Genomic DNA, 23,891 nt, shown 5'->3' with positions numbered 1-23,891 from the left:
GGTGACTCATGCCTGTAATCCCAGCACTTTGGGAGGCTGAGGAGGGCGAATCACGAGGTCAGGAGTTCCAGACCAGCTCGGCCAACATGGTGAAACCCCGCCTCTACTAAAAATACAAAAAATTAGCTGGGCGTAGTGGCGGGTGACTGTAGTCCCAGCTACTTGGGAAGCTGAGGCAGAAGAATCGCTTGAACCTGGGAGGTAGAGGTTGCAGTGAGCTGAGATCATGCCACCGCATATCAGCCTCGGCGACAGAGCCAGACTCCGTCTCCAAAAAAAAAAAATATAAAAGTAAAATAAAAATGCCCAAATACCTTACGTAATTTTCAATTGGCCTAAGAAACAAGGATACAATGGAAAGGTGGTACCTACTTTGAGGAACAAGAGATGGAAATATTAAAATGCTCCCTATCCCCACCATTGTTCCCTTTTCACAAAAAAGAGAATCCAACAGCAATCCTGATGGACAGTTTACAGATTTGGCTGGGAGCGGTTGTTGTTTTATGTGAGCACACACAAAAAGAAAGACAAGTACAACTGGGTGGATCAGGCAAGGGGCAAGCTTTGCCCCATGGGATACTCTGTGGCAGCTCCAGCATAACCTCCCGTGACCTCTCACTCCAGCTGAGCTCCAGCGACAGGGCTCCCAATTTACCTCGGGGGTTGACCTGTACTGGCCTTCCCACTGGTACTGAAGTCCTTGAGTCCTTGGCAAAGACTGTGCTAAATTACACAATGATTTTTTTATAATATGTCCATGCACAGAGCTCAACTGAGAAGTCATTACCACATTTAATCACTGATGATAGAACAGGATTAGAAACTGACTTCCCTACGAGTGAAAGCAGTAACTCACACCCTCTCCTGGAGGATATACTTCTTTTTTTTTTTTTTTTTAAAGATGGAGTCTTGCTCTGTTGCCCAGGCTGGAGAGCAGTGGGATCTTGGTTCACTGCAAGCTCTGCCTCCCGGGTTCACGCCATTCTCCGGCCTCAGCCTCCCGAGTAGCTGGGACTACAGGTGCCTGCCACCACGCCCAGCTAATTTTTTTTTATTTTTAGTAGAGGCGGGGTTTCACCGTGTTAGCCAGGATGGTCTTGATCTCCTGACCTCGTGATCCACCCGTCTCGGCCTCCCAAAGTGCTGGGATTACAGGCATGAGCCACAGTGTCCAGGCCCCTCTAGGATATACTTCTAAAACAGATAACCGCACCAAGGGGGAGGACAGAGATGGCCATAGCTTCCTTCTTCAACACATTTTTTGTAACGTGGATGTATGTAGAGGATGAACTTCACTAGCATATATGGTTTCAGGTTCTTGGAGATTTCAGTCAATATTTCAATTATATTCAATCAAGTTTACACCTTGAGAAATAAAATTCAGTGGCTAATTTAGTTGCAGGTTTGGCTGATGACAGAACAAACACGGTTCTCCTGTGGTACCTATTGCAGATGGGACTCAGTGCACGTAAAGGAAGATGAAACCAGACTAGAAATTAGAGCAAAATCATGTGCTTCCATAGGGACGCACGTCCTGCATCTCCTTGGCTACAGCAATCATGGTTTTCTGTAGTGTTATTGGCAATGAATAGTACCAAGACTAGTACCACAAGCCAAACTCTGGCGGGTATCTTTGGGTTTTACATTCTGACTGCATTTCTGATTGCTGGCTTTTCATAGCTGTAGGGAAAGGATCACCAGTTAAGCATACCTTTAGAAGATCGAAGACATCGTCTGCATCCAGCCGGTAATCACAGAGGCGGTGCAGGATCTCCACCCGTGTGCGAAGAGGCAGGTCCTGGAAACTGGCTTCCCTCAGAGGGTTGGGCTTCCCTTCCTCGAGCTCCCAGCGGTAGTTGATGATGTCCTCTAGGTAGCTGTGGAATGTCTGAGGCCTAGACCAGGGCCCCAAACACAAAAATACGTTAATATAACATATAGGATGGTTGGGAGAAGGAGAGAGACAGAGAACTCATGATCTGACAGCTGACAGGTTTTTGTTTGTTTGTTTGTTTATACAGACAGGGTCTCGCTCTGTCATCCAGGGTGGAGCACAGTGGCACGATCTCAGCTCACTGCAGTTCTCCTGGGCTCAAAAGATTCTCCCACCTCAACCTCCCAGGTACCTGGGACCACAGGCATGCACCACCACACCCAGCTAATCTTTATATTTTTTGTAGAGACAGGGGTCTCCCTATGTTGCCCAGGCTGTTCTCAAACTCCTAGGCTTAAATGATGCACCCGCCTTGGCTTCCCAAAGTGCTGGGATTACAGGTGTGAGGTAACACACGTGGCCCAGCTGACAAATTTTACACAGAAAGCAGAAATGAAAAACAGTAACAGGAAGTCCCTCATGAAGGTTCACCCTACTTAAATGGATATTGTATTTTGTCAACTATCAAGGAAGATAAATACATAAAGAGGGTTTTTCACAGAATAGGTTGACTTTAAAGCCCAAATAGCACATTCTGGTGGAATGGGTAAAAGCATAATCAAATGTGTAGCCTATAAGCCTGAGGCTAAAGTCTCACCCTCTACGTGTACAACTGAAGACACTCTGCGGTTCAGACAGTACAAAGTTGGGTTTATGACATAGGTGGCAAGAAAAAAAAAAAAGAAACTCATAGTTGGCCTAACCTAACTTATATTTCAGGTTAAGATAAAAAGGCGGAAACTCCTCCAGAATACAAATGGCTACACAGATATGCAACTATAATTTTATATTCTATTATACATGAACTTTAAGTCATGCTATAAAACACTGCATTCTATATTTTTTCTTTGATTCTTTTTCTTTCTTTTTTTTTTTTTGAGATGGAGTTTCCCTCTGTCGCCCAGGCTAGAGTGCAGTGGCACAATCTCAGCTCACTGCAAGCTCCGCCTCCCCGGTTCACGCCATTCTCCTGCCTCAGCCTCCCCAGTAGCTGGGACTACAGGCACCCGCCACCATTCCCGGCTAATTTCTTTCTGTATTTTTAGTAGAGACGGGGTTTCACCATGTTAGCCAGGATGGACTCGATCTCCTGACCTCGTGATCTGCCTGCCTTGGCCTCCCAAACTGCTGGGATTACAGGTGTGAGCCACCGCGCCCGGCCTTTCTTTGACTTTTCATAGAGATGGGGTCTCACCATGTTGCCCAGGCTGGTCTTGAACTCCAGGGTTCAAGTAATCCTCCCATGTCTGTATATTAAAATTTGAAAATAGTTTTTCTACAGAGAACATTTAAGACACCTAGATGGCAATTAAAATTTTTTCTTCGGTAGAGTCTGGCAATCCTATAATCGCGTTAAATATATTTTTTCCCACGTGAGGTCTCACTATATTGTCCAGGCTGGACTCAAACTCCTGAGCTCAAGCAATCCTCCCTCCCACCTTGGTCTTTGGAGCATCTGGACTACACATCCAGGTGCAAATGCTTTTTTTTTTTTTTTTTTTGAGACGGAGTCTTGCTCTGTCGCCCAGGCTGGAATGCAGTGGCATGATCTCAGTTCACTACGAGCTCCACCTCCCAGGTTCACGCCATTCTCCTGCCTCAGCCTCCCAAGTAGCTGGGACTACAGGTGCCCACCACCACACCCAGCTAATTTTTTGTATTTTTAGTAGAGATGGGGTTTCACTATGTTAGCCATTAGCCAGGATGGTCTTGATCTCCTGGCCTCATGATCTGCCTGCCTCGGCCTCCCAAACTGCTGGGATTACAGGATTTTGGCCACGTCCGGCTTTTTTTTTTTAAATGGAGTTTTGCTCTTATAGCCCAGGCTGGAGTGCAATGGCGTGATCTTGGCTCAATACCACCTCTGCCTCCTGGGTGCAAGCGATTCTCCTGCCTCAGCCTCCCGAGTAGCTGGGATTACAGGTGCCCACCACCATGCCCGGCTAATTTTTGTATTTTTAGTAGAGACAGGGTTTCACCAATTTGGCCAGGCTAGTCTTGAACTCCTGACCTCAGGTGATCCGCTTGCCTCAGCCTCCCAGAGTGCTGGGATTACAGGTACGAGCCACTGCACCCAGCCATGTATTTTGATTAGTACCTAAATGTGCCTTGCAGTAATAACGAGCTGTTTGTTAGATGCCTATTTTACATCTCAACTATTAAGAATCAAGATCTAAATTACCTCATGCTTGATGTGGATTTTTTTTTCTTATTAATAAGCAAAGAGGCCTAAAGAAGTTATTGATATCATTTTAAAATTAGGCATATACCATGTTGACTTATAATCTATGATAGTTATAATATTTGCAGCAAAGTGAAAGGAAATATTTGTGGAAAACATTAAGAAAGCTTAGGCAAATAAGAAATGAAACAGTTTGCTTTTTCAAAGAGGGAAGAAACGTCTTTCCCCTACTATTACTATCTCGCTGGGGAAAATGTGAGTATGGCAGCTTTATCAAAATGCAGTATAATAGTTCTAGCAATCAGGGCTCTTCACAAATTTCACTGGACTGCAGCATTCACATTCAGCACACAAGCACTGGCCAATAACAAGTGCTTGAACCTTGCAGGGTTTGGACTGGCTGCCCCTCTCCATTGTTTGTGAAGTTGCTGTCATCCCTTCCAGAGTGAGGAGCCGGGCAAAGAGTAGTTCAAACTCACATTAAAACAAAGACAGCACTGTAATGGTGCATTTAAAAATGAAAAAGTTTGGCCGGGCGTGGGGGCTCACACCTGTAATCCCAGCACTTTGCGAGGCCAACATGGGAGAAACTCCGTCTCTATCAAAAATACAAAATTAGCTGGTTGTGGTGGCACATCCCTGTAATCCCAGGTACTCGGGAAGGCTGAGAAAGGAGAATCGCTTGAACCCGGGAGGCAGAGGCTGTGGTGAGCCAAAATCACGCCATCGCACTCCAGCCTGGGCAACAAGAAACGCCATCTCCAAAAAAAAAAAAAAAAAAAGAAAATGAAAAAGTTTTTTTTTTAAAACTGCTTTTTTAGTAGCCAGAAGTGTGAAGAAGACAATTATCCTTTGGCAATAAATCTCTATCTACTGCATGCTTTCGAGAATTTCTAGTGTACGCCAAGTTCCACAAACACTAAAGTCTGTTTTTTCCTGCAATAAAACAAAACATAGAATCTGAAATCTGCATCATTTCACCGGAACAGCAGCTTCACTTGAGGATGTGCAGAAGATGCTGGGCCAGGGAGCGAGAGCTTTGTTACTCCAATGTGAGGCTGAGAAAGTACAGGCATACCAGCCCAACAGACACTGCATGTGCATCCACAGTGCTGCTCCTTTAGCCTCCAATCTGTCTGGAAGCCCTTACTTGTCTCAAACAATTGCATGTTGGAGATTCCTTCCCAACAGGCCTATTGTCCTACTCAGTTTAAATTATATCACTTTTGCTAAAAGCTTTCTTAAGGCATCTATCTCCATGCCACCTTACCTAGGAGACACCTGAGGGCCTATAATCCAAGACAATTCCATTTCCTTGTGTGTAGATCAACCTTCTCCTAGAAATCCACATCTCCTTTTAAATATCCGAAAGTGAATGGGGAAAAAGCTCTTGAAGGCAAAGGTACTGGCTAAGGGTGATTTGAAATAAAAAGGCTTCGGGAAGCTGAAAATCAGGCTAATTCTTTTGATTTAGTGGTTCTTCATCTTCTACAGGACAGAAAACACTTAGGAATTTGATGAAGACCATATACTTTCTCCCCCAGAAAAATGAGCACACAATTTTGCATGTACTTCCCGGTTTTACTACTTAAAGGAAAAAGAGGCCAGGCGCAGTAGCTCACGCTTGTAATCCCAGCACTTTGGGAGGCTGAGATGGGCAGATCACTTGAGGGCAGGAGTTGAGACCAGCCTGGCCAACATAGGGAAAGCCTGTCTCTACCAAAAATTCGAAAATTAGTCAGGCATAGTGGTACGCGTCTGTAATCCCAGCTACTCGGGAGGCTGAGGCAGGAGAATCGCTTGTACTTGGGAGGAGGAGGTTGCAGTGAGCTAAGACTGCACCACTGCACTCCAGCCTGGGCGACAGAGCAAGACTCTGTCTCAAACATAACATAACATAACATAACATAACATAACATAACATAACATAACATAACATAACGTAACATAACATAACATAACAGAAAAAGAGAACAGTGGCACTGTGCTGCTAAAAACTAATGTGTACATATTTTTAAGCTTTTCAAGTTTAGATTACCTGGAACATTCATTCACTTACTCATCCATTCATCTCAGTGCAATTCCCTCTTAATGACTTAGTAACTCTCATCATTCTGAAATTATCTTGAACTATAATAAAACGTTTCATTTAAATATAGTAACACAAAGATCAAACCAAACGGAATTTCTCAGAACAACAAGGTCTGTTTTATTTCTTGTCTAGGAAAAGCTCCAAATACTATTAAATGACCCATTTTTGCATTCATTTTCCGTCCTACAAAACAGCAGTAAAGACCACTGGCTATTATTCAGCCTCCTGTGAGGGAAGAGATGAGACTGGCTCTTAATTACCTCTTTTCTTTTCCCCCTATGCGCGAGAGAGTGAGAGAGAGTGAAAATAAGAATGAGTCAACAACCTTTCCAAACCCTTAAAGTTAGCCATCTCTTAGAGGCCCAGCAGAGAATTTCTCAGCTTGCTCCAGACAGAACGTGCTTCTGCTGCTGAGACCGAGGATGGCACGACCTGATTCAAGTGTTCCAGCATAAGCCTCTGCCGGCTGGAACTGGCAGAATTCCTCACTGTGTAGGACCACACATTTTTAATATCTGTACCCTGTTTAGGGAGATCATAAGAAGAAGGCCCTTAAGTTGTTTGAGGCACGTGTTAGGGACATGAAAGGGCAGCCGTGGTCTCTCTACAGGGGAGCAATAAGGGTATGGCACCAGACCTCCCAGAACGGAGGTAAGATGAAAAATCAAACTGTGTTCTCCTACTTGCTACAATATGTGAAGCAAATGAAATACATGTACACACAGGCCACATATGACATGAGTACTGGATTGAGATAAATATTCTGGTTCTAGTAGTAAAGCAGCAAGTAAAAGATTCTGTACGAATACTTGATAAAGCATTTCTTCTCGAAGCTTATAAGAAGACCAGGCCAAGGCCGGGCGCAATGGCTCATGCCTGTAACCCCAGCACTTTGGGAGGCCAAGATGGGCAGATCACGAGGTCAGGAGATTGAGACCATCCTGGCTAACATGGTAAAACCCCATCTCTACTAAAAATGCAAAAAAAAAAAAAAAATTAGCTGGGCGTGGTGGCAGGTGCCTGTAGTCCCAGCTACTCGGGAGGCTGAGGCAGGAGAATGGCATGAACCCGGGAGGCAGAGCTTGCAGTGAGTGGAGATCGAGCCACTGCACTCCAGTCTGGGCAACAGAGCCAGACTCTGTCTCAAAAAAAAAAAAAAAAAAAAAAGAAAAAAAGAAAAGAAAAGAAGGGAAGGTAGATGAACACATCAACTGATGCATTCATCACCAGGGCAAAATAATTAAAATAATACTTCTTCTTCCCTAGGGCTGTAGAATAGCTACTATATTCAACATACTAAAATCAACATGAGAGCCAACGTAAGTTAAAATCATGGCTATTTCAAATTAAAGGAAAATACGGTTAAGTCAAAATCTATGCAAAACATTATCTTAGCCTAGAGAAACATGTATATAATACACATTCTTACATGTGTTTATGAATGTTTATGCTGGGTAACCAAGAAAGTGAATAAACCCCAAATTTATCTTTAAAATGATAAAGGCTATTTTTTTTATGGAACCTAAATACTGTACAGATGAAGTGAGAAGTCTCAAGTATCATGTATAAGGCATGAAGAGGTACAATAAGAATTCTGAATAGCTCTGGATAATTTAAGGATATATATTGTTCGCTCTACAACTGCTAAATACACACACACACACACACACGTGAATAAGAAGCCAAGAGTGGAAATAAAGTGATACACTTAAAAAAAATTCATGTGCCTAAAAGAAAGCACTGAAGGACCAATAAAGGAACAAAAAGCAGAAAGCAGTGGAGAAGTTTCTCAACCTTAGCCACTTGGGAAATGCATGCCAAAACCACAATGAGGTACCACCTCATGTCCACTATAACGGTGGACGTCAAGAAACATAGAGTGACAAGTGCCGACCAGGATGCAGAGATATGGAGTCCTCACACACGGCTGGTGGGAAGGCTAAGCGGCGCAGCTGCTGCAGAAGTTTCGCCAAGTTGCACTGAACTACCAACCGGTCCAGCCACTCCAACTCCTAGACGTACACCCCAGAGAAAGGAAAACACACATCCACACAAAAACTTGCACACAAATGTTCAAAGCGGCAGAATTCGTAAGAGCCAAAAGGTAAAACCTGCGTACATGTCCATGAACTGAAGAAAAAGTGTGTACCACACAATGAAGTAGTATTTGACCATAAAAAGGAATGAAGTACTGGTTCATGCTACAACATGGTTAAAACTTAAAAAATAACTCTAAGTGAAAAAAGCCACATAAAAAGGACACTTCCTGTATGGCTCCAGTCACAAGATGGGCCTACAACACTGAAACCTGTGGAGACAGAGGGGAGAACAGTGATGCTGGGAACTGGGGTGGGGAGAAACAGGGAATGATTGCTAATGGGTACAAAGTGCCTGCTGTAGGGTAATGGAAGTATTCTGCAATTAGATAGTGGTGATGGTTACACAATTTTGTGAATACATAAAAACCAATGAATTGTACACTTAAAAAAACGTAAGGAGGCCCGGCGTGGTGGCTCATGCCTGTAATCTCAGCACTTTGGGAGGTTGAGGAAGACAGATCACAACGTCAGGAGTTTGAGACCAGCCTGGCCAATATGGTGAAACCCCGTCTCTACTAAGACTACAAAAAAAAAAAAAATTGGCCAGGCATAGTGGCAGTCACCTGTAATCCCAGCTACTCGGGAGGCTAAGGCAGGAGAATCGCTTGAACCTGGGAGGTGGAGGTTGCAGTGAGCTGAGATCATACCATTGCACTCCAGTCTGGGCAACAGAGCGAGACACCATCTCAATAAATAGCTAGATAAATAAATAAATAAATAAATAGATTAAAAAGACAGAAAATGATCTTACCAGGCAGAGTGAGCATGAGAAAGCTGAGGATTAACATGAGACAAAGCAGATGTGGAGACAGAGTGTCACATAAGAAGAAATGCAACAACTTCTCAGGACTACGTAACAAAGCTACCGCTACACATCTAGTAACAGGACACCACAACCCTGAGACAAAACGGCCACAACTAACGGGAGAAACAGATTCACAATCAGAGAGATTTTAACACTGGCTTCTCATTAACAGACCAAACACACACATACACAAACAGTAAGGAACGGATCTCAACAGTATTACCACTAACATACTACATCACTAATTTAAATAATACACTTTTGGATCACAGAAGAAATAAAGGAGAACATGTTTTAAATGATAAAATAAACGTCAAAATTCGCAGGATGCAGCCAACCATGGGTTAGAAGGAAATTGAAAAGTTTTTTTAGGGTAAATTTATAGCTTTAAATGCCTGTTATTTAAAAAAAAAGCTAAAAAAAAAAACACAAAAAAAAAAAAAAAAAAAAAAAAAAGAGCAAGCTAAAGCCAAAGTAAATAGAAGAAATAAAAAAGAGAAATCAATAAAATAAAAAAGAAGCAAAGAGTAAAGAAAATTAATAATATAAAACAGTTCCTTAGTAAACATTAAAAAAGTTGATAATGCCTGTAATTCCAGCACTTTGGGAGGCTGAGGCTGGAGGGCAACTTGAGGCCAGGAGTTCAAGACTAGCCTGGGCAACATATCAAGACCCGTCTCTACAAAAAATTTGCTTTAAATAAGCAGGGTGTGGTGGCACATATCTATAGTCCCAGCTACTCAGGAGGCTGAAGCTGGAGGGTTGTTTGAGCCCAGGAAAGGCTGCAGTGAGCTATGATCATATCACTGCACTCCAGCCTGGGTGACAGAGTGGGAACTCTGTCTCAAAAAAGTCAATAAATAAATAAAATAAACATCCCTAATTTAAAAGAAGTAAAACACTTGGCCAAATATTTCACCAAAAAAGCCATATACAAATGTATGGTAAGCACGTGAATAACCACTCCACATTACTAGTCATTGGGGAAATGGAAATTAAACCCACAATGAGCTGCCACTTTAAACACAATAGGATTAGTAAAACTAAAAACAGCAGATGTTGGCAAAGACAGGAAGCAACTAGGCCTGGTGAGGGGGCTCATGCCTGTAATCCCAGTACTTTGGGAGGCCGAGGCGGGTGGATCACTTGAGGTCAGGAGTTCAAGGCCAGCTTGATTAACATGGTGAAACTCGTCTCTACTAAATACAGAAAATTAGCTGGCGCACGCCTGTAATCCCAGCTACTTGGAAGGCTGAGGCAGGAGAATCACTTGAGGCGGAGGTTGCAGTGAGCAGAGGTAGCACCGCTGCACTCCAGCCTGGGCAACAAGAGCGAAACTCTCTCTGAAAAATAAATACATAAAAATTAAAAAAGATATGAAGCAACGGGACTGTTCGGATATTGCTAGTGGAAATGTAAATGTTGCCAAGTGTTTGGAAAATAATTTCACAGTTTAAGTCAAACATCCTTTTACTATGTGACCCCCACAGCAATTCCCAGGAGAAATGAAAGTAAGTGCACACAACCATTTGTATGCAAATGTTCACAGCAGCTTCATTCATAATAGCCTCAAACTGGAAGCAACCTAAGTGCTCATCACAAGAACAGATTAAATAAATTGTGATATATTTTTCACTAGATACAATTTAATCCCCCACTCACCTCAAAGGAATAAACCACTGATACAAACAACGGCATGGATGAGTATCATACACACATTATGTTAATGAAAGAAGCTGGTGAGAGTTCATTTCATACTGTGTGATCCCATTCATACAGTTCTAGAACAGGTTAGGCTCCAACTATCGCGATAAAAATGACGTCAGTGGTTGCCAGGTGTACAGTGTAGGTATAGGGAAGACTGACTACAAAGGAAATTTTCTGGGAAGACAGAAATGTCTATTTCCTTCATAGGAAACTATGTGGTGCACTCATTTGTCACAAAACACTGGCCTATTTTAATAAACACACGATGAACATACTTAACAGAAGTATTGCGATTTCTAAAAAGATGACAGATATTTCTGTAAAGAGAACCCCAAACACTAAATGTTTATTTATAAGTGACCTAAACTAGGGAATCTATTATGCAACGCTAGATTCATAATTAAAAATTCAATGAGGCCAGGTGCAGTGGCTCACACCTGTAATCCCAGCACAGGCCAAGGCGGGCGGATCACTTGAGGTCAGGAGTTTGAGAACAGTCTGGCCAACATGGTGAAACCCGGTGTCTACTAAAAAATACAAAAATTCGCGAGGCGTGTTGATGTCCACCTTAATCCCAGCTACTTGGAAGTAGAGGCAGAGGCAGGAGAATCATTTGAACCCAGGAGTGGGGAGGGTTGCAGTGAGTTGAGATCAAGCCATTGCACTCAAACCTGGGAGACAAGAGCAAGACTTCTCTCAAAAAAAAAAAAAAAAAGAAAAAGAAAAGAAAAAAAGAAAAACTGAATATACAATGTTGATGAATTACGGTTTAAGAGTGTAAGCCACAGGACAGTGGGGGAAGACCATAATGAAGCACCAATCAGTTTGCGTTCTATAAGGAGCACTCTACTATAAGATGTACTGACGAAAGGAAAAACATTTTAGCAGTAAGTATCATCATCATGAGTATTTAATGAAACACATTTTTACGCTGTTTAAACCATAAGCTCAAAACAGTTTGATTCAATCGCAGCTTTACTTTGACAGCGAAGAGCAAACCGGAAGTTCCTATTTTCCACCCAGCGCTCACTTTGCCAGGCTGCTTCCCAATGGAAAACAAAGGTGCTGAAAGAGCCATTAAATTCCTATTTTTTTACTGACACAGGACCGTAAAACTCACTGACCAGATTTGCAATTCCACGGATAATATAGAAGAAAAAGTATGTAGTGTTGCAAAGAATATGTTAGTATCAAATCAAAACTCTGCTTAAGTTTTATATTGAAAGAGAAAGGCAAAGATTGGTCAGAAATGAAGAATCCAGTTTTCACCATCGAGCTGAAAATCAGAATGTGAGCAATGCCTTCGATTAGTGACCTTCCAGCGAAGTCCTGGACCAGCAGCGCGTAGCATCAGCACCACCCAGAACTTGCACAGAATGCAAATTCCCAGGCCCCACCGAAGCCTACGGAATTAAATGCGGGTGCGGCCCAGTGATTTGTGTTTTAACCACCCTCGGGTGATTGTGCTGTAAGGTTGGACAACCACCACCTTCCAGGTTACCTTGTGCTTATTCATACCTTCTGTCTTCTTCCTGCTTACTAGGTCTAATAACTCCTGAATTGCGACAAGCTTTCTCTTGATCTTTGTGTTTTCCACATATATCTATCCTTATTTGGTTCTCCTTGCCTTTCACTTAAAAGAATACGTCATTGGTGTGTATGCTTCTGTGACTCGCATTATTTGCCTAACATTCTTTCTTATGGCCTAGTTTTTCCTGGGAGAATGCACAGCTGTGGTAAGGCCTGCCCTCAGCTCCTCAGGGCCACCCGCGTTCCCAGCCACGTGGGCTTTCCCAGCGGCTGCTGCTTCATCCAAGCCGCAAGGGGCGCCTCCAGAGTGTGACAGTGAACACGAGCATGTGACTGACATGCCCCCAGTGCCGTGTCTCACACGGGAACACCGGGCTCCCAGCATCATGGGGGCCTCCTCGGAGTCCAGCTGCCATGCCCCACACCCAGTAAAATACCACTTTATTTTGGCAACAAAATGAACAAATTCCTGAAAATCATTTGATTTGAGACTTTATTCTCAGTGTCTCTCAGGTTTATACCAGTTTTGTTTTGCCTTCGTTTCCTCAGGTAAACAAATAAACTGTACTCGATGATGAGGTTCCTTTTATGTCTAAGTTGTTGACTATGAACTGCAGATTGATCTAGGATTTAAAAACCCTTTCAGATGGGCACGGTGGTGCCTGCCTGTCATCCCAGCTATTCAGGAGGCTGATGTGAGAGGACGGCTTGAGCCCAGGATTTGGAGGCTGCAGTCAGCTATGACTGCGCCACAGCACTCAAGACTGCGCGAAAGAGTGAGATCTCGTCTTCAAAACAAAAACAAAACAAACAAAACCCACGTTTTAAAGCAGAGGTCCATAGAAATATCTGATTTCTACTGAAATCATATAGATACTGCAGGTATTTCCAAATAGCACTTATGCTCACTGATACCTGAAGACAGTCATTTTGGGAAATTAGCTCTGCTGTTAGATGAATAAAACACTAACTAAATCAAAAAATTTCATTCTTCAATACTTTTTTTCTTTTTTTGGAGACAGGGTCTCACTCTGCTACCCAGGATGGAGTGCAGTGGCACGATCTCCACTGCAACCTCCGCCTCCTGGGTTCAATCGATTCTCCTGCCTCAGTCTCCCGTGTACCTGGGACTATAGGTGTGTGCCACTGTACCCCACTAATTTTTGTATAATACTTTTTGTAGAGCCGGGGTTTCACCATGTTGCCCAGGCTGGTCTCGAACTCCTGAGCTCAAGTGAGTGGCCTGCCTCAGCCTCCCAAAAGTGTTGAGATTACAGGCGTGAGCCACCACACCCGGCCAATACTTTACTATTTTTCAGTATAATTGGGTTTGGGTGTAATCTTATTTTATGATTTCAAAACATTGTTTTTAGATGGGGTTCACAGGCTTCCTTAGTGTGCCCAAAGAGTTAAAAATCCCGTGTTCGGCCAGGCGCCGTGGCTCAAGCCTGTAATCCCAGCACTCTGGGAGGCCGAGACGGGCGAATCACGAGGTCAGGAGATCGAGACCATCCTGGCTAACACGGTGAAACCCCGTCTCTACTAAAAAATACAAAAAACTAGCCAGGCGAGGTGGCGGGTGCTTGTAGTCTCAGCTACTCGGGAGGCTGAGGCAGGAGAATGGCGTAAATCCAGGAGGCGGAGCTTGCAGCGAGCTGAGATCCGGCCACTGCACTCCAGCCTGGGCGACAGAGCAAGACTCCGTCTCAAAAAAAAAAAAAAAAAATCCCGTGTTCAAGGAAAACCACTTTACTTACCACTTTTCTTCTATATTTCTCTTTTATAGCATGGGGCTGCAGTTAGGAGTTGGAGGTCTAGGAGACAGATCTGTACCGTCTCAATTACTGGCTGTGTAACCTCGGGCAATTTTTTTTTTTTTTTTGAGAGGGAGTCTCGCACTGTCGCCCAGGCTGGAGTGCAGTGGCCGGATCTCAGCTCACTGCAAGCTCCGCCTCCCGGGTTTGCGGCATTCTCCTGCCTCAGCCTCCCTATAGCTGGGACTACAGGCGCCCGCCACCTTGCCCGGCTAGTTTTTTGTATTTTTTAGTAGAGACGGGGTTTCACTGTGTTAGCCAGGATGGTCTCGATCTCCTGACCTCGTGATCCGCCCGTCTCGGCCTCCCAAAGTGCTGGGATTACAGGCTTGAGCCACCGCGCCCGGCCAACCTCGGGCAATTTATTTAACCTCTCTGTGCCTCAAATTCCTCATCCTTGACGGAAGGATGGGAGAGAACTTTCTATGAGAGGGCTGTCGGAAGGATTAAGTGAGTGTTCTTGAGAAGCAGTTGGCAGCGTCCAGGACACAGAACATGCTGGCTAGTATCATTTCCATGAGCAGACAGTGTTATGCTATCCTCTAAGTACAAAAACCTCAGGTTGGACAGTACAGTTGAAAGGAAATGTGGCCTCCGTATTTCAGTTTTAAAGATTAGATTGAGTCAGTGGAACTGGAATAGTAACTAGATTCCTAAATACAGGAGTTGGAAAATTATAGCCCGAGGGCCAAATCTGGCCTGATGTCTTTTTTTGTTGAGACACACTTTCATTTTGTCGCAGAGGCTGGAGTGTCATGGTGTGATCTCGGCTCACTGCAACCTCCGCCTTCCGGGTTCAAGCAATTCTCATGCCTCAGTCTACCGAGTAACTGAGACTACAGGTGCGTGCCAATACACCCGGCTAATTTTTGAAGTTTTAGTAGAGACGTGGTCTCGAACTCCTGACCTCAAGTGATCTGCCCACCTCGGCCTCCCAAAGTGCTGGGATTACAGGCATGAGACGTTGCACCAGACCCCCTTTAAAAACAAAACAAACAAACAAAAAAGAGCCTATAATTATGCTTTTTATATTTTTTAAAGGTTGGGGAAAAAACAAACAAACAAACAAACAGAAAAACAATCTTTCCTGGCAGGTGAAAATGATATAAAAGTCAAACCTCAGTGGTTAGAAAGTTCTAATAAAACACAGTCACTATTGGTTTTTCTGTATCGCCTATGGCTGCTTTCATAGTGACAGAGCTGGGTAGCTGCAACACAGAGCCTAAAATACAAGGCGGGTGTGCGCCTGGAATACTAGTTACTCAGGAGGCTGAGGGAGGAGGGCTGCTTGAATCTAGACGTTCGAAGCTGCAGTGAGTTACGACTGGCCCAGTGCACTCCAGCCTAGGGAACAGAGTGAGACTCTGCTGGGAGTGAGGGCCTACAATAGTCACGCACTGCTTAACAGAAGGGATATGTTCTGAGAAATGCATGGTTAGGTGATTTTGTTGCTGTGGAAACATCATAGTGTAGTGACATACACCTAGATGGTACAGCCTACCACACCTAGACTATACGGCACAGCCCACTGCTCCTAGGTTACACCCCGATACTGCAGCTGACTGTATTGAATACGGTAAGCCACAGTAACAGAATGTTAAGGATTTGTGGATCCAGACACATCTAAACACAGAAGAGGTACAGCAAGGACATGGTACAAAAGATTTTAAAAATGGTACATCTGTATAAAGCGCATGTCATGAGTGCAGCCTGCGGAACTAAACCTGCTCTGGGTCAATCAGTAACTGAGCAGTAAATGAATGTGAAGGCTAGGCACATGACTGTACTTCACTGTAAACTTTCTAAATGCTATAAACTTAGGCTATGTTTGTTTTAAAAAATCCTTTTCTTCAATAATATCTTTAGCTTACTATGACATTTAAAAATTTCAAACTTTTAACTTTTTTTTTTTTTTTTTTTTTTGAGACGGAGTCTTGCTCAGTCGCCCAGGCTGGAGTGCAGTGGCCGGATCTCAGCTTACTGCAAGCTCCGCCTCCCGGGTTCACGCCATTCTCCTGCCTCAGCCTCCCGAGTAGCTGGGACTACAGGTGCCCACCACCTCGCTCAGCTAGTTTTTTGTGTTTTTTAGTAGAGACGGGGTTTCAACGTGTTAACCAGGATGGTCTCGATCTCCTGACCTCGTGATCCGCCCGTCTCGGCCTCCCAAAGTGCTGGGATTACAGGCGTGAGCCACCACACCCGACCAACTTTTAACTTTTTGATTCTTTTGTAATAACAGCCTAAAACATTTTTTAGAGCCATATAAAAATATTTTTTCTTTTTTTTCCTGCTTTGTAGCCCCAGCTAGAGTGCAGTAAGGACCATAGCTCACTGCAGCCACCAACTCCCGATCTTCCCACCTCAGCCTCCCTAGTAGCTTATGTCCAGCTAATTATTTTATTTTTATTTTTTAGTAGAGACGGGGTCTTGTTATGTCGCCCAGCTAATTCGTTTATTTTTATTTCTTAGTAGAGACGGAGTCTTGCTATGTTGCCCAGGCTGGTCTCGACCTCCTGGCCTCAAAACGTCCTCTCACCTTATCCTCCCAGAGTGCTGGGATTACAGGCATGAGTCACTGTGTGGCAGCCTTCTTTATATCCTTATTCTATAAGCTGTTTTCTATCATTGAAATTTTTTATTTTTTATATTTGATCTTTTTTGTTCAAAATGAAGACAAAAACATACACATCAGGCTAGGCCTACACAGGGTCAGAATCATCAATGTTACTGCCTTCCACCTCCACATCTTGTCCCACTGGAACGTCTTCAGGGCAGTAACATGCATGGTGCTGTCATCTCCTGTAACAATGTCTTCTTCTGGAATCTCTTCTGAAGGACCTGCCCGAGGCTGTTGTGTATTATAGACAAAACAGCTAGGCCAGGCTTGGTGGCTCACACGTGTAATCTCAGCACTTTGGGAGGCTGAGGCAGGCAGATCACTTGTGGTCAGGAGTTCAAAACCATCCTGGCCAACATGGTGAAACCTTATCTCTACCCCAAAATAAAGAAATTAGATGGGCCTGGTGGTACACGCCTGGAATCCCAGCTACTTGTGAGGCTGAAGTGGAAGGATCATTTGAACCCAGAAGGTGGAGGTTACAGGGAGTCAAGGCTATACCACTACATTCCAGCCTGGGTGCCAGAGTGAGATCCTGTCTTAAAAAAACTAAACGAAACTAGAAGGAATACAATCTAAAATAATGATTAAAAGTACGGCATAGTAAATACAGAAACCAGTAAGAGTTGTTTACTGTCAAGTATGACGTAGTGTACATGACTGTATGTGCTACATCTTTAGGTGACTGGTAATACACTAGGTTTGTTTACACCAGCATCACAACCATGTGAGTAATGCATGTGCAACCATGTTACAAGGGCAACCACGTCTCTAGGGGACAAAAATATTCATCTCTATCACAACCTCGTGTGACCACTGTCGTATATAAGGTCTGCCACTGAACAAAATGACATTACGTGATGCACGCCAGTATTGACTATCTGGCCCTTTACAGAAAACATTTGCTGGCCCCTGTTCTAAAACATGCAAACCACAATGGAAAAGGATACGGGAAGTTGCCTGAGTCAAAATCTGTTTTCTGCTGAGCCTTTGGAGGAACTAGGCATAGTGTTTCTATACATGATGATTACTCTCATTAATCATTTCATTTAATCCTCATAATAACCTAACTGAATACTGTCATTAATTCCATTTTATAGATGAGGCAAATTATGCACAAAGACATTAAGTTCCTTTTTTTTTTTTTTTTTTTTTGAGATGGCGTCTCTCTCTGTCGCCCAGGCTGGAGTGCAACGGAGCAATCTCAGCTCACTGCAACCTCCGCCTCCCGGGTTGAAGCAATCCTCCCGCCTCAGCCTCCTGAGTAGCTGGGACTACAGGTGTGCACCACCACACCTGGCTAATTTTTGTATTTTTAGTAGAGACGGGGTTTTACCACGTTGGCCAGACTGCTCTCGAACTCTTGACCTCAAGTGAATTGTCAGTCTCGGCCTCCCAAAGTGCTGGGACTATAGGCGTGAACCACCACGCCCAGCTGAAATTAAGTAACTTTTTTCGCGGCATATAACAGCTTAGTCTTGAAGGCATAACAGGTAAACATTTACTGATCCAAATTTCTCTTTCTTTAGAATGAGATCAAAGTAGAACTGCAGGCGAGAATGAGTGTCCGTTCACAGTAGCTGCGTGTGGGAGCTCACTGGCTAGACAGCGTAACTATCACTTTAGGCAATTCCCTTCAGGGAAAAAAGTCAAATAGACTGTAGTGTTCTTTCCTGTCCGGGTTCTCCATTACACAGGTGTGTTCAGTTTGTGAAAATTCACTGAGCTGTAGAACTAGGAAATGAGCACTTTTCTGTGTTTCTGTGTGTGTGTGTGTATGTGTGTGTGTGTGTGTATGTGTGCATATTATACATGAGTAATAAGTTTCAAGATGACTGCTGTCACCTGATACCTTGATCATAGCCCTGTAAACCGTCTTGAGCTAAACACACCCAGTTGTGGTTTGCCTAGGTTCCTGACCCATAGAAATTGTAAGATTACAAATTTTTGTAGTTTTAAGTTGCTAAGTTTTAGGGTAATTTGTTACTTAACAGTGGATAACTAATACAGCCTGAAGTAGACACGAACATTAACACTGAAAAGAGAGACAGATAATAATCCTAGAAAGTCAAAAGAATATTAACTTAAGAAAAAAACCAAGGTCAATAAACTGAGCAAATTAAAGACAGATATAGGGATACGGTATTCTATTATTTAATAAATATTGGTAGGGGCAAGGCACAGTGGCTCACACCTGTAATTCCAGTACTTTGAGAGGCCAAGGCAGCAGGATCACTTGAGACCAGGAGTTCAAGACCAGCCAGGGGAACACAGACTTTGTCTCTATAAAAAATTGTTAAAAATCAGCTGGGAATGGTGGCGCGGTCCTGTACTGAGCTACTCAGGAGGGTGAAGTGGGAGGACTGCTAGAGCCCAGGAGGTCGAGGCTACAGTGAGACAGGATCCTGCCACTGTACTCCAGCCTGGGTGAAAGAGCAAGATCCTGTCCAAAAAAAAAAAGACCATATTGCAGAGATGTCAATTTTGCCCAAATTTCTTCAGAAGTTTATTTGATTCTAGTTAGAATGATTAGATAAGGGGATTTCTTAACGAACATGACATAACTTTGTAATTACCATCTGGAAGGACAAACAAGCAGAATTAGTTAAGACCAATTTTAAACAGAAGGACAAATTAGAGGGATGAACTCTGCCATCGAGGAATATCCTATGAGAGAAAACAGCCCATATAGGAAGGCTCAGTTCACAAGTCACTTTCTTACCCCAGGTTACACGCTCTGTTAATATGTTGTATTTTTATTTCTAAGCACTTACTATTGTAATTACGTAACTGGCAACTATATAATCAGTACTGTAATCATTAGTGGACCTCCCTGTCAGAACGGTGAGCTCTAAGAGACCTGGTGAGTGTTTGTGCTGCCAGTACCTACTAGTCTGTTTACAGAGGGCTCACAAGGATCACGCAAGTAGACATTCTCATGCACTGATCATCTAAGGCTAAACACAACCACCTCTGCGACGGGGAGCCTGGCAAAGACCTTCAAGCCTTGCTTAAAACGAAGATCTTACATGGGCATATCTTTTGACTGACTGAAGCACTTCCAGGAACCTGGTGAATTTTGTACAAAGCTATGCATTATAATGTGTTTATAACTGCTAAAAGCTAGACATAACTGTCAGCTATCAGACTGGATTATTTGACAATGACATTTAGAGAAAATGTGGTTCCAAGAAAACTGATTGCTATAATGAAAAAACATTCCAGGTTATGAAAATGTGGAATTAAACACAAGGTATGAATCTAACAGTGCTTAAAAAAATACAAACTCAAAATACAAAATACAAACAAAGCGAGACACCGTCTCAAAACAAACAAACAAACAAACAAACAAACTCCCAAGTCTGCATCGTAAGTAGAGAACGGAAGACAATATTCTAAGGTATACTTTATGTGTATTTGTATTTATAAATACAACCTGGGTATCCTAGGGGGAAAAGTCGTTATACTGAGTGCAGAAGCAGTGAGTCTGCCCCTAGGAACGCAGACTTCCACCCTGAGAAAAACAGCACTGACATCTCTTTCTTCCCTTGTATACAACTTTATTGCTCATTAACAACAAGCATCATTTCCCAGCCCTAACAGACTCAATTCATTAGAACAGAAATATTGGATACTGGCCGGGCACAGTGGCTCACGCCTGTAATCCCAGCACTTTGGGAGGCCGAGGCGGGTGGATCACAAGGTCAGGAGATCAAGACCATCCTGGCTAACATGGTGAAACCCTGTCTCTACTAAAAATACAAAAAATCAGCTGGGCATGGTTGCGGGCACCTGTAGTCCCAGCTACTCAGGAGGCTGAGGCAGGAGAATGGCGTGAACCTGGGAGGCGGAGACTGCAGTGAGCCGAGATCGCATCACTGCACTCCAGCCTGGGTGACAGTGCGAGACAATATCTCCCCCCCCAAAAAAAAAAAAAAAATTCATACCATAAACCATAACAACTCAAACCCCCTACATGGCACCAGAGGGCAAGAGCCTGGGAAACCCATGGCATCTCACCTTTTTGTGAGCTTGCCCTGTAGTTCTGTCCTATATAGACACGTAGCAAAGAAATGTGTATTAAGTAAAGATCAAAACAAGACGTCCTATCAGGACTCTCCTTTATTTGTCTCCATACATCATATTTTGCTCAAGGTCTTGACACATCTCAAAGGCACTGGAGAGCTGTTTACACCTTGCAGTTAAGGGGTAAGGGTGCTTCGGCTGCAAGTTAATTACATCACTGCTGCTGGCTATGTAACCAACAGAAGCTACTCAAATGACAGAAACGTAATAAAAACTAGTTTTGATTTCTTAGGCAATACTTTACCAATACTGCAAACAAAATCAGAAAAAGGCAAATATAAGAAGAAGGAATTCTACACTAGTCGACTTCAATAACTGGAAAGACTGGGAAGATGGTTCAGATGAAGACAGGTCTAATTTTGATCGTTTCTCTGAGATGATGAACAACATGGGTGGTGATGAGAATGTAGATTTACCAGAAGTACATGGAGCAGATGATGATTCACAAGACAGTGATGATGCAAAAATGCCAGATCTGGAGTAAGGAATATTGTCATCACCTGGATTTTGAGAAAGAAAAATAACTTCTCTGCAAGATTTCATAATTGAGAGAATTCCTGAGTTGACAGCTCTAAAGGCAGATGCTGTATTTGCCTACTTTAACTCATTTTTCAACCTGTTTGTTTTTTAAAAGGCTTCACTAAGGGTTGATATGTACCATTGTATGGGGCAATTTTTTTTTTTTTTTGAGACGGAGTCTTGCTCTGTGCCCCAGGCTGGAGTGCAGTGGCGCGATCTCGGCTCACTGCAAGCTCCGCCCCACCCCGTTCACACCATTCTCCTGCCTCAGCCTCCCGAGTAACTGGGACTACAGGCGCCCGCCACCTCACCCGGCTAATTTTCTTGTATTTTTAATAGAGACGGGGTTTCACCGTGTTAGCCAGGATGGTCTCGATCTCCTGACCTCGTGATCCGCCCGTCTCGGCCTCCTAAAGTGCTGGGATTACAGGCTTGAGCCACCATGCCCGGCCGTATGGGGCAATTTTAAGTCAGCTAAGGCAATAACCTTATGCATGAACATTTCCCACTTTCATGAAGCTGTTGAGGTCCTAGGCAATTGATGTAGCTGTTGTGATAAATAAAAACATCTCACCTAAGTCTCCTTTTCTTCATAACACAGATACTGACACGATAGGAAGCTCCCAGCTTAGGGAACGAGAACTAAATTTTAGATCATAGAACATGGATTCAAAAGTGGCTGGAACACATTGGCTGACACCTTACTGGTAACCTGCTATTCGTGTTATCCTTCAGGATTGTTCCACTAACATTTAGTTTTCAAAAAATTTACTTCACGTTATTCTATGTTTAAGTGTTTATTTGTCAGTGTTCCAGGTGTATCTTAGCTATAACCAGAGAATGCCCTAACTTAGATGGTTTTTGAAGCCTATACATTTGGTATTGTTTGACCCTCAAGCTCTTACATCTCAGCATGGAGGACGAAGAAAGCTGTACATTGCTGGTTGAGAGTCTGCACATTTAGACCAGGTTTGTATTTGCACTGTCGAGTATGGCCAAAGAGTGAAAAATGTTTCATACACTATTGGATTTTTTAATTTCTTTTTTTGATTCAGTTTATACCAGGGCGGAAAACCTCAATTTATGTTCATGATAGTGGGGATTTTTAAAAATGTCTACATTCTTTCTAATAAACTGTTGGAAGACTTCAAAACAAAACAAAAAAAAGAAATTCTACACTAAAATATGTTAGCTGGGGTATCCAAGAGTAAGCCATACGGATTTGTGAGAATGAAATAAACTCAAAGATTATGATGGAATAAAAAAGCTCAACTGCGGAATGAGCCAAATACAGCCTGGGAACTCACATGTACGTCCTCCATCTACACTGTCCCATGATGGCTAAGGATCGGTTCCGGTTTGTCACAGAAGACAGGAAACATCACTAAGGCTGGTTAATTAGTTCTCCGCGCAAGAAATGCTTAGAAAGGGCCGGGCGCAGTGGCTCACGCCTGTAATCCCAGCACTTTGGGAGGCCGAGACGGGCGGATCACGAGGTCAGGAGATCGAGACCATCCTGGCTAACACGGTGAAACCCCGTCTCTATTAAAAAAATACAAAAAATTAGCCAGGCGAGGTGGCGGGCACCTGCAGTCCCAGCTACTCGGGAGGCTGAGGCAGGAGAATGGCGTGAACCCGGGAGGCGGAGCTTGCAGTGAGCTGAGATCCGGTCACTGCACTCCAGCCTGGGCGACTGAGCAAGACTCCGTCTCAAAAAAAAAAAAAAAAAAAAAAAAGAAATGCTTAGAAAGATCAGAATTACTCACGTGATATCTCTTCGTTGATAGCAGCCCTGAAGCAGGCAGGCAATCAGGTCACTGATAAACTCCACGTCATCTCTGTGAAGAGCGGCTTCTAACTCCTGAGGGAGGGAGAGAGGGAAGTTGAGAAATCAAACAGACAGAGATTTCTTAAAACACACGGCCCCTCCTACCGCCAGCACAAGCCCCCAAAACTGAAGGGTCCCAGTAGCGGAAGGACTTGCCAGACATCAGCTCTGCCCTTCCTTCTGGCTACTGCGAGAAGAGCAACCAGATTCCACGTTTTCGTTTTCCTGGGGTTTTATTTCTCCCACTGCTCCCTCCCCAGCCCTATTCCTCTTACCTGCACATGAAAAGAAACACACCTAACTCTTTTTGATAAATCAATTCTAGCTGCATAATTAAAGAGCTTAACTCTCTGATTATAATCGAGTATAAATACAAACGTGCTATACTGCTTTCTATTTTAATCGCAAAAGAGAGGAAAGGAGCGCTCATGTAATTGTTTATCAAGTATTTGTCATTCACTTAATCTTCTCAAGAGATAACCCATCTGCAACAGCTTTAAAGAACCACTATATTTTGAACGGCATGTGTTAGTAAGCGATAACGACCATTTTTATTTTGGGACGCCACACCTATATGGCTGATGAAAGGTGATTGCGAGAACCAAGGCTAATCTTACATCATCTAAACAGAATGAGGTAACGTCTGTGTGAATGTCTTTGCTTTCCTTGGGGTTCAGCT

At 43.4% G+C, this 23,891-nt stretch overlaps 1 protein-coding gene across 2 annotated transcripts in view; it reads right to left on the bottom strand.

The window, feature by feature from the left end:
* The window catches only part of LOC112633026 (cat eye syndrome critical region protein 2), a 200,270-nt gene that overhangs the window by 58,445 nt on the left and 117,934 nt on the right, over nucleotides 1–23,891 (bottom strand). Inside the window, exons 2-3 of one of the 2 annotated variants that reach the window (XM_025399376.1) lie at nucleotides 23,151–23,245; nucleotides 1,712–1,895 (exon numbers count right to left, since the gene is read on the bottom strand). In XM_025399376.1, the coding sequence (XP_025255161.1) occupies nucleotides 1,712–1,895; nucleotides 23,151–23,245 (279 nt within the window). Of the gene's footprint in view, nucleotides 1–1,711; nucleotides 1,896–23,150; nucleotides 23,246–23,891 lie in introns of those variants that run through there. The other variant, XM_025399377.1, reaches the window with a different exon arrangement.

Source organism: Theropithecus gelada, chromosome 10 (genome assembly GCF_003255815.1).
Source record: "Theropithecus gelada isolate Dixy chromosome 10, Tgel_1.0, whole genome shotgun sequence".
Classification (NCBI taxonomy): Eukaryota; Metazoa; Chordata; class Mammalia; order Primates; family Cercopithecidae; genus Theropithecus; species Theropithecus gelada.
Note: the sequence above shows the minus strand (reverse complement) of the source record. Positions and strands in the feature narration are given on the sequence as shown.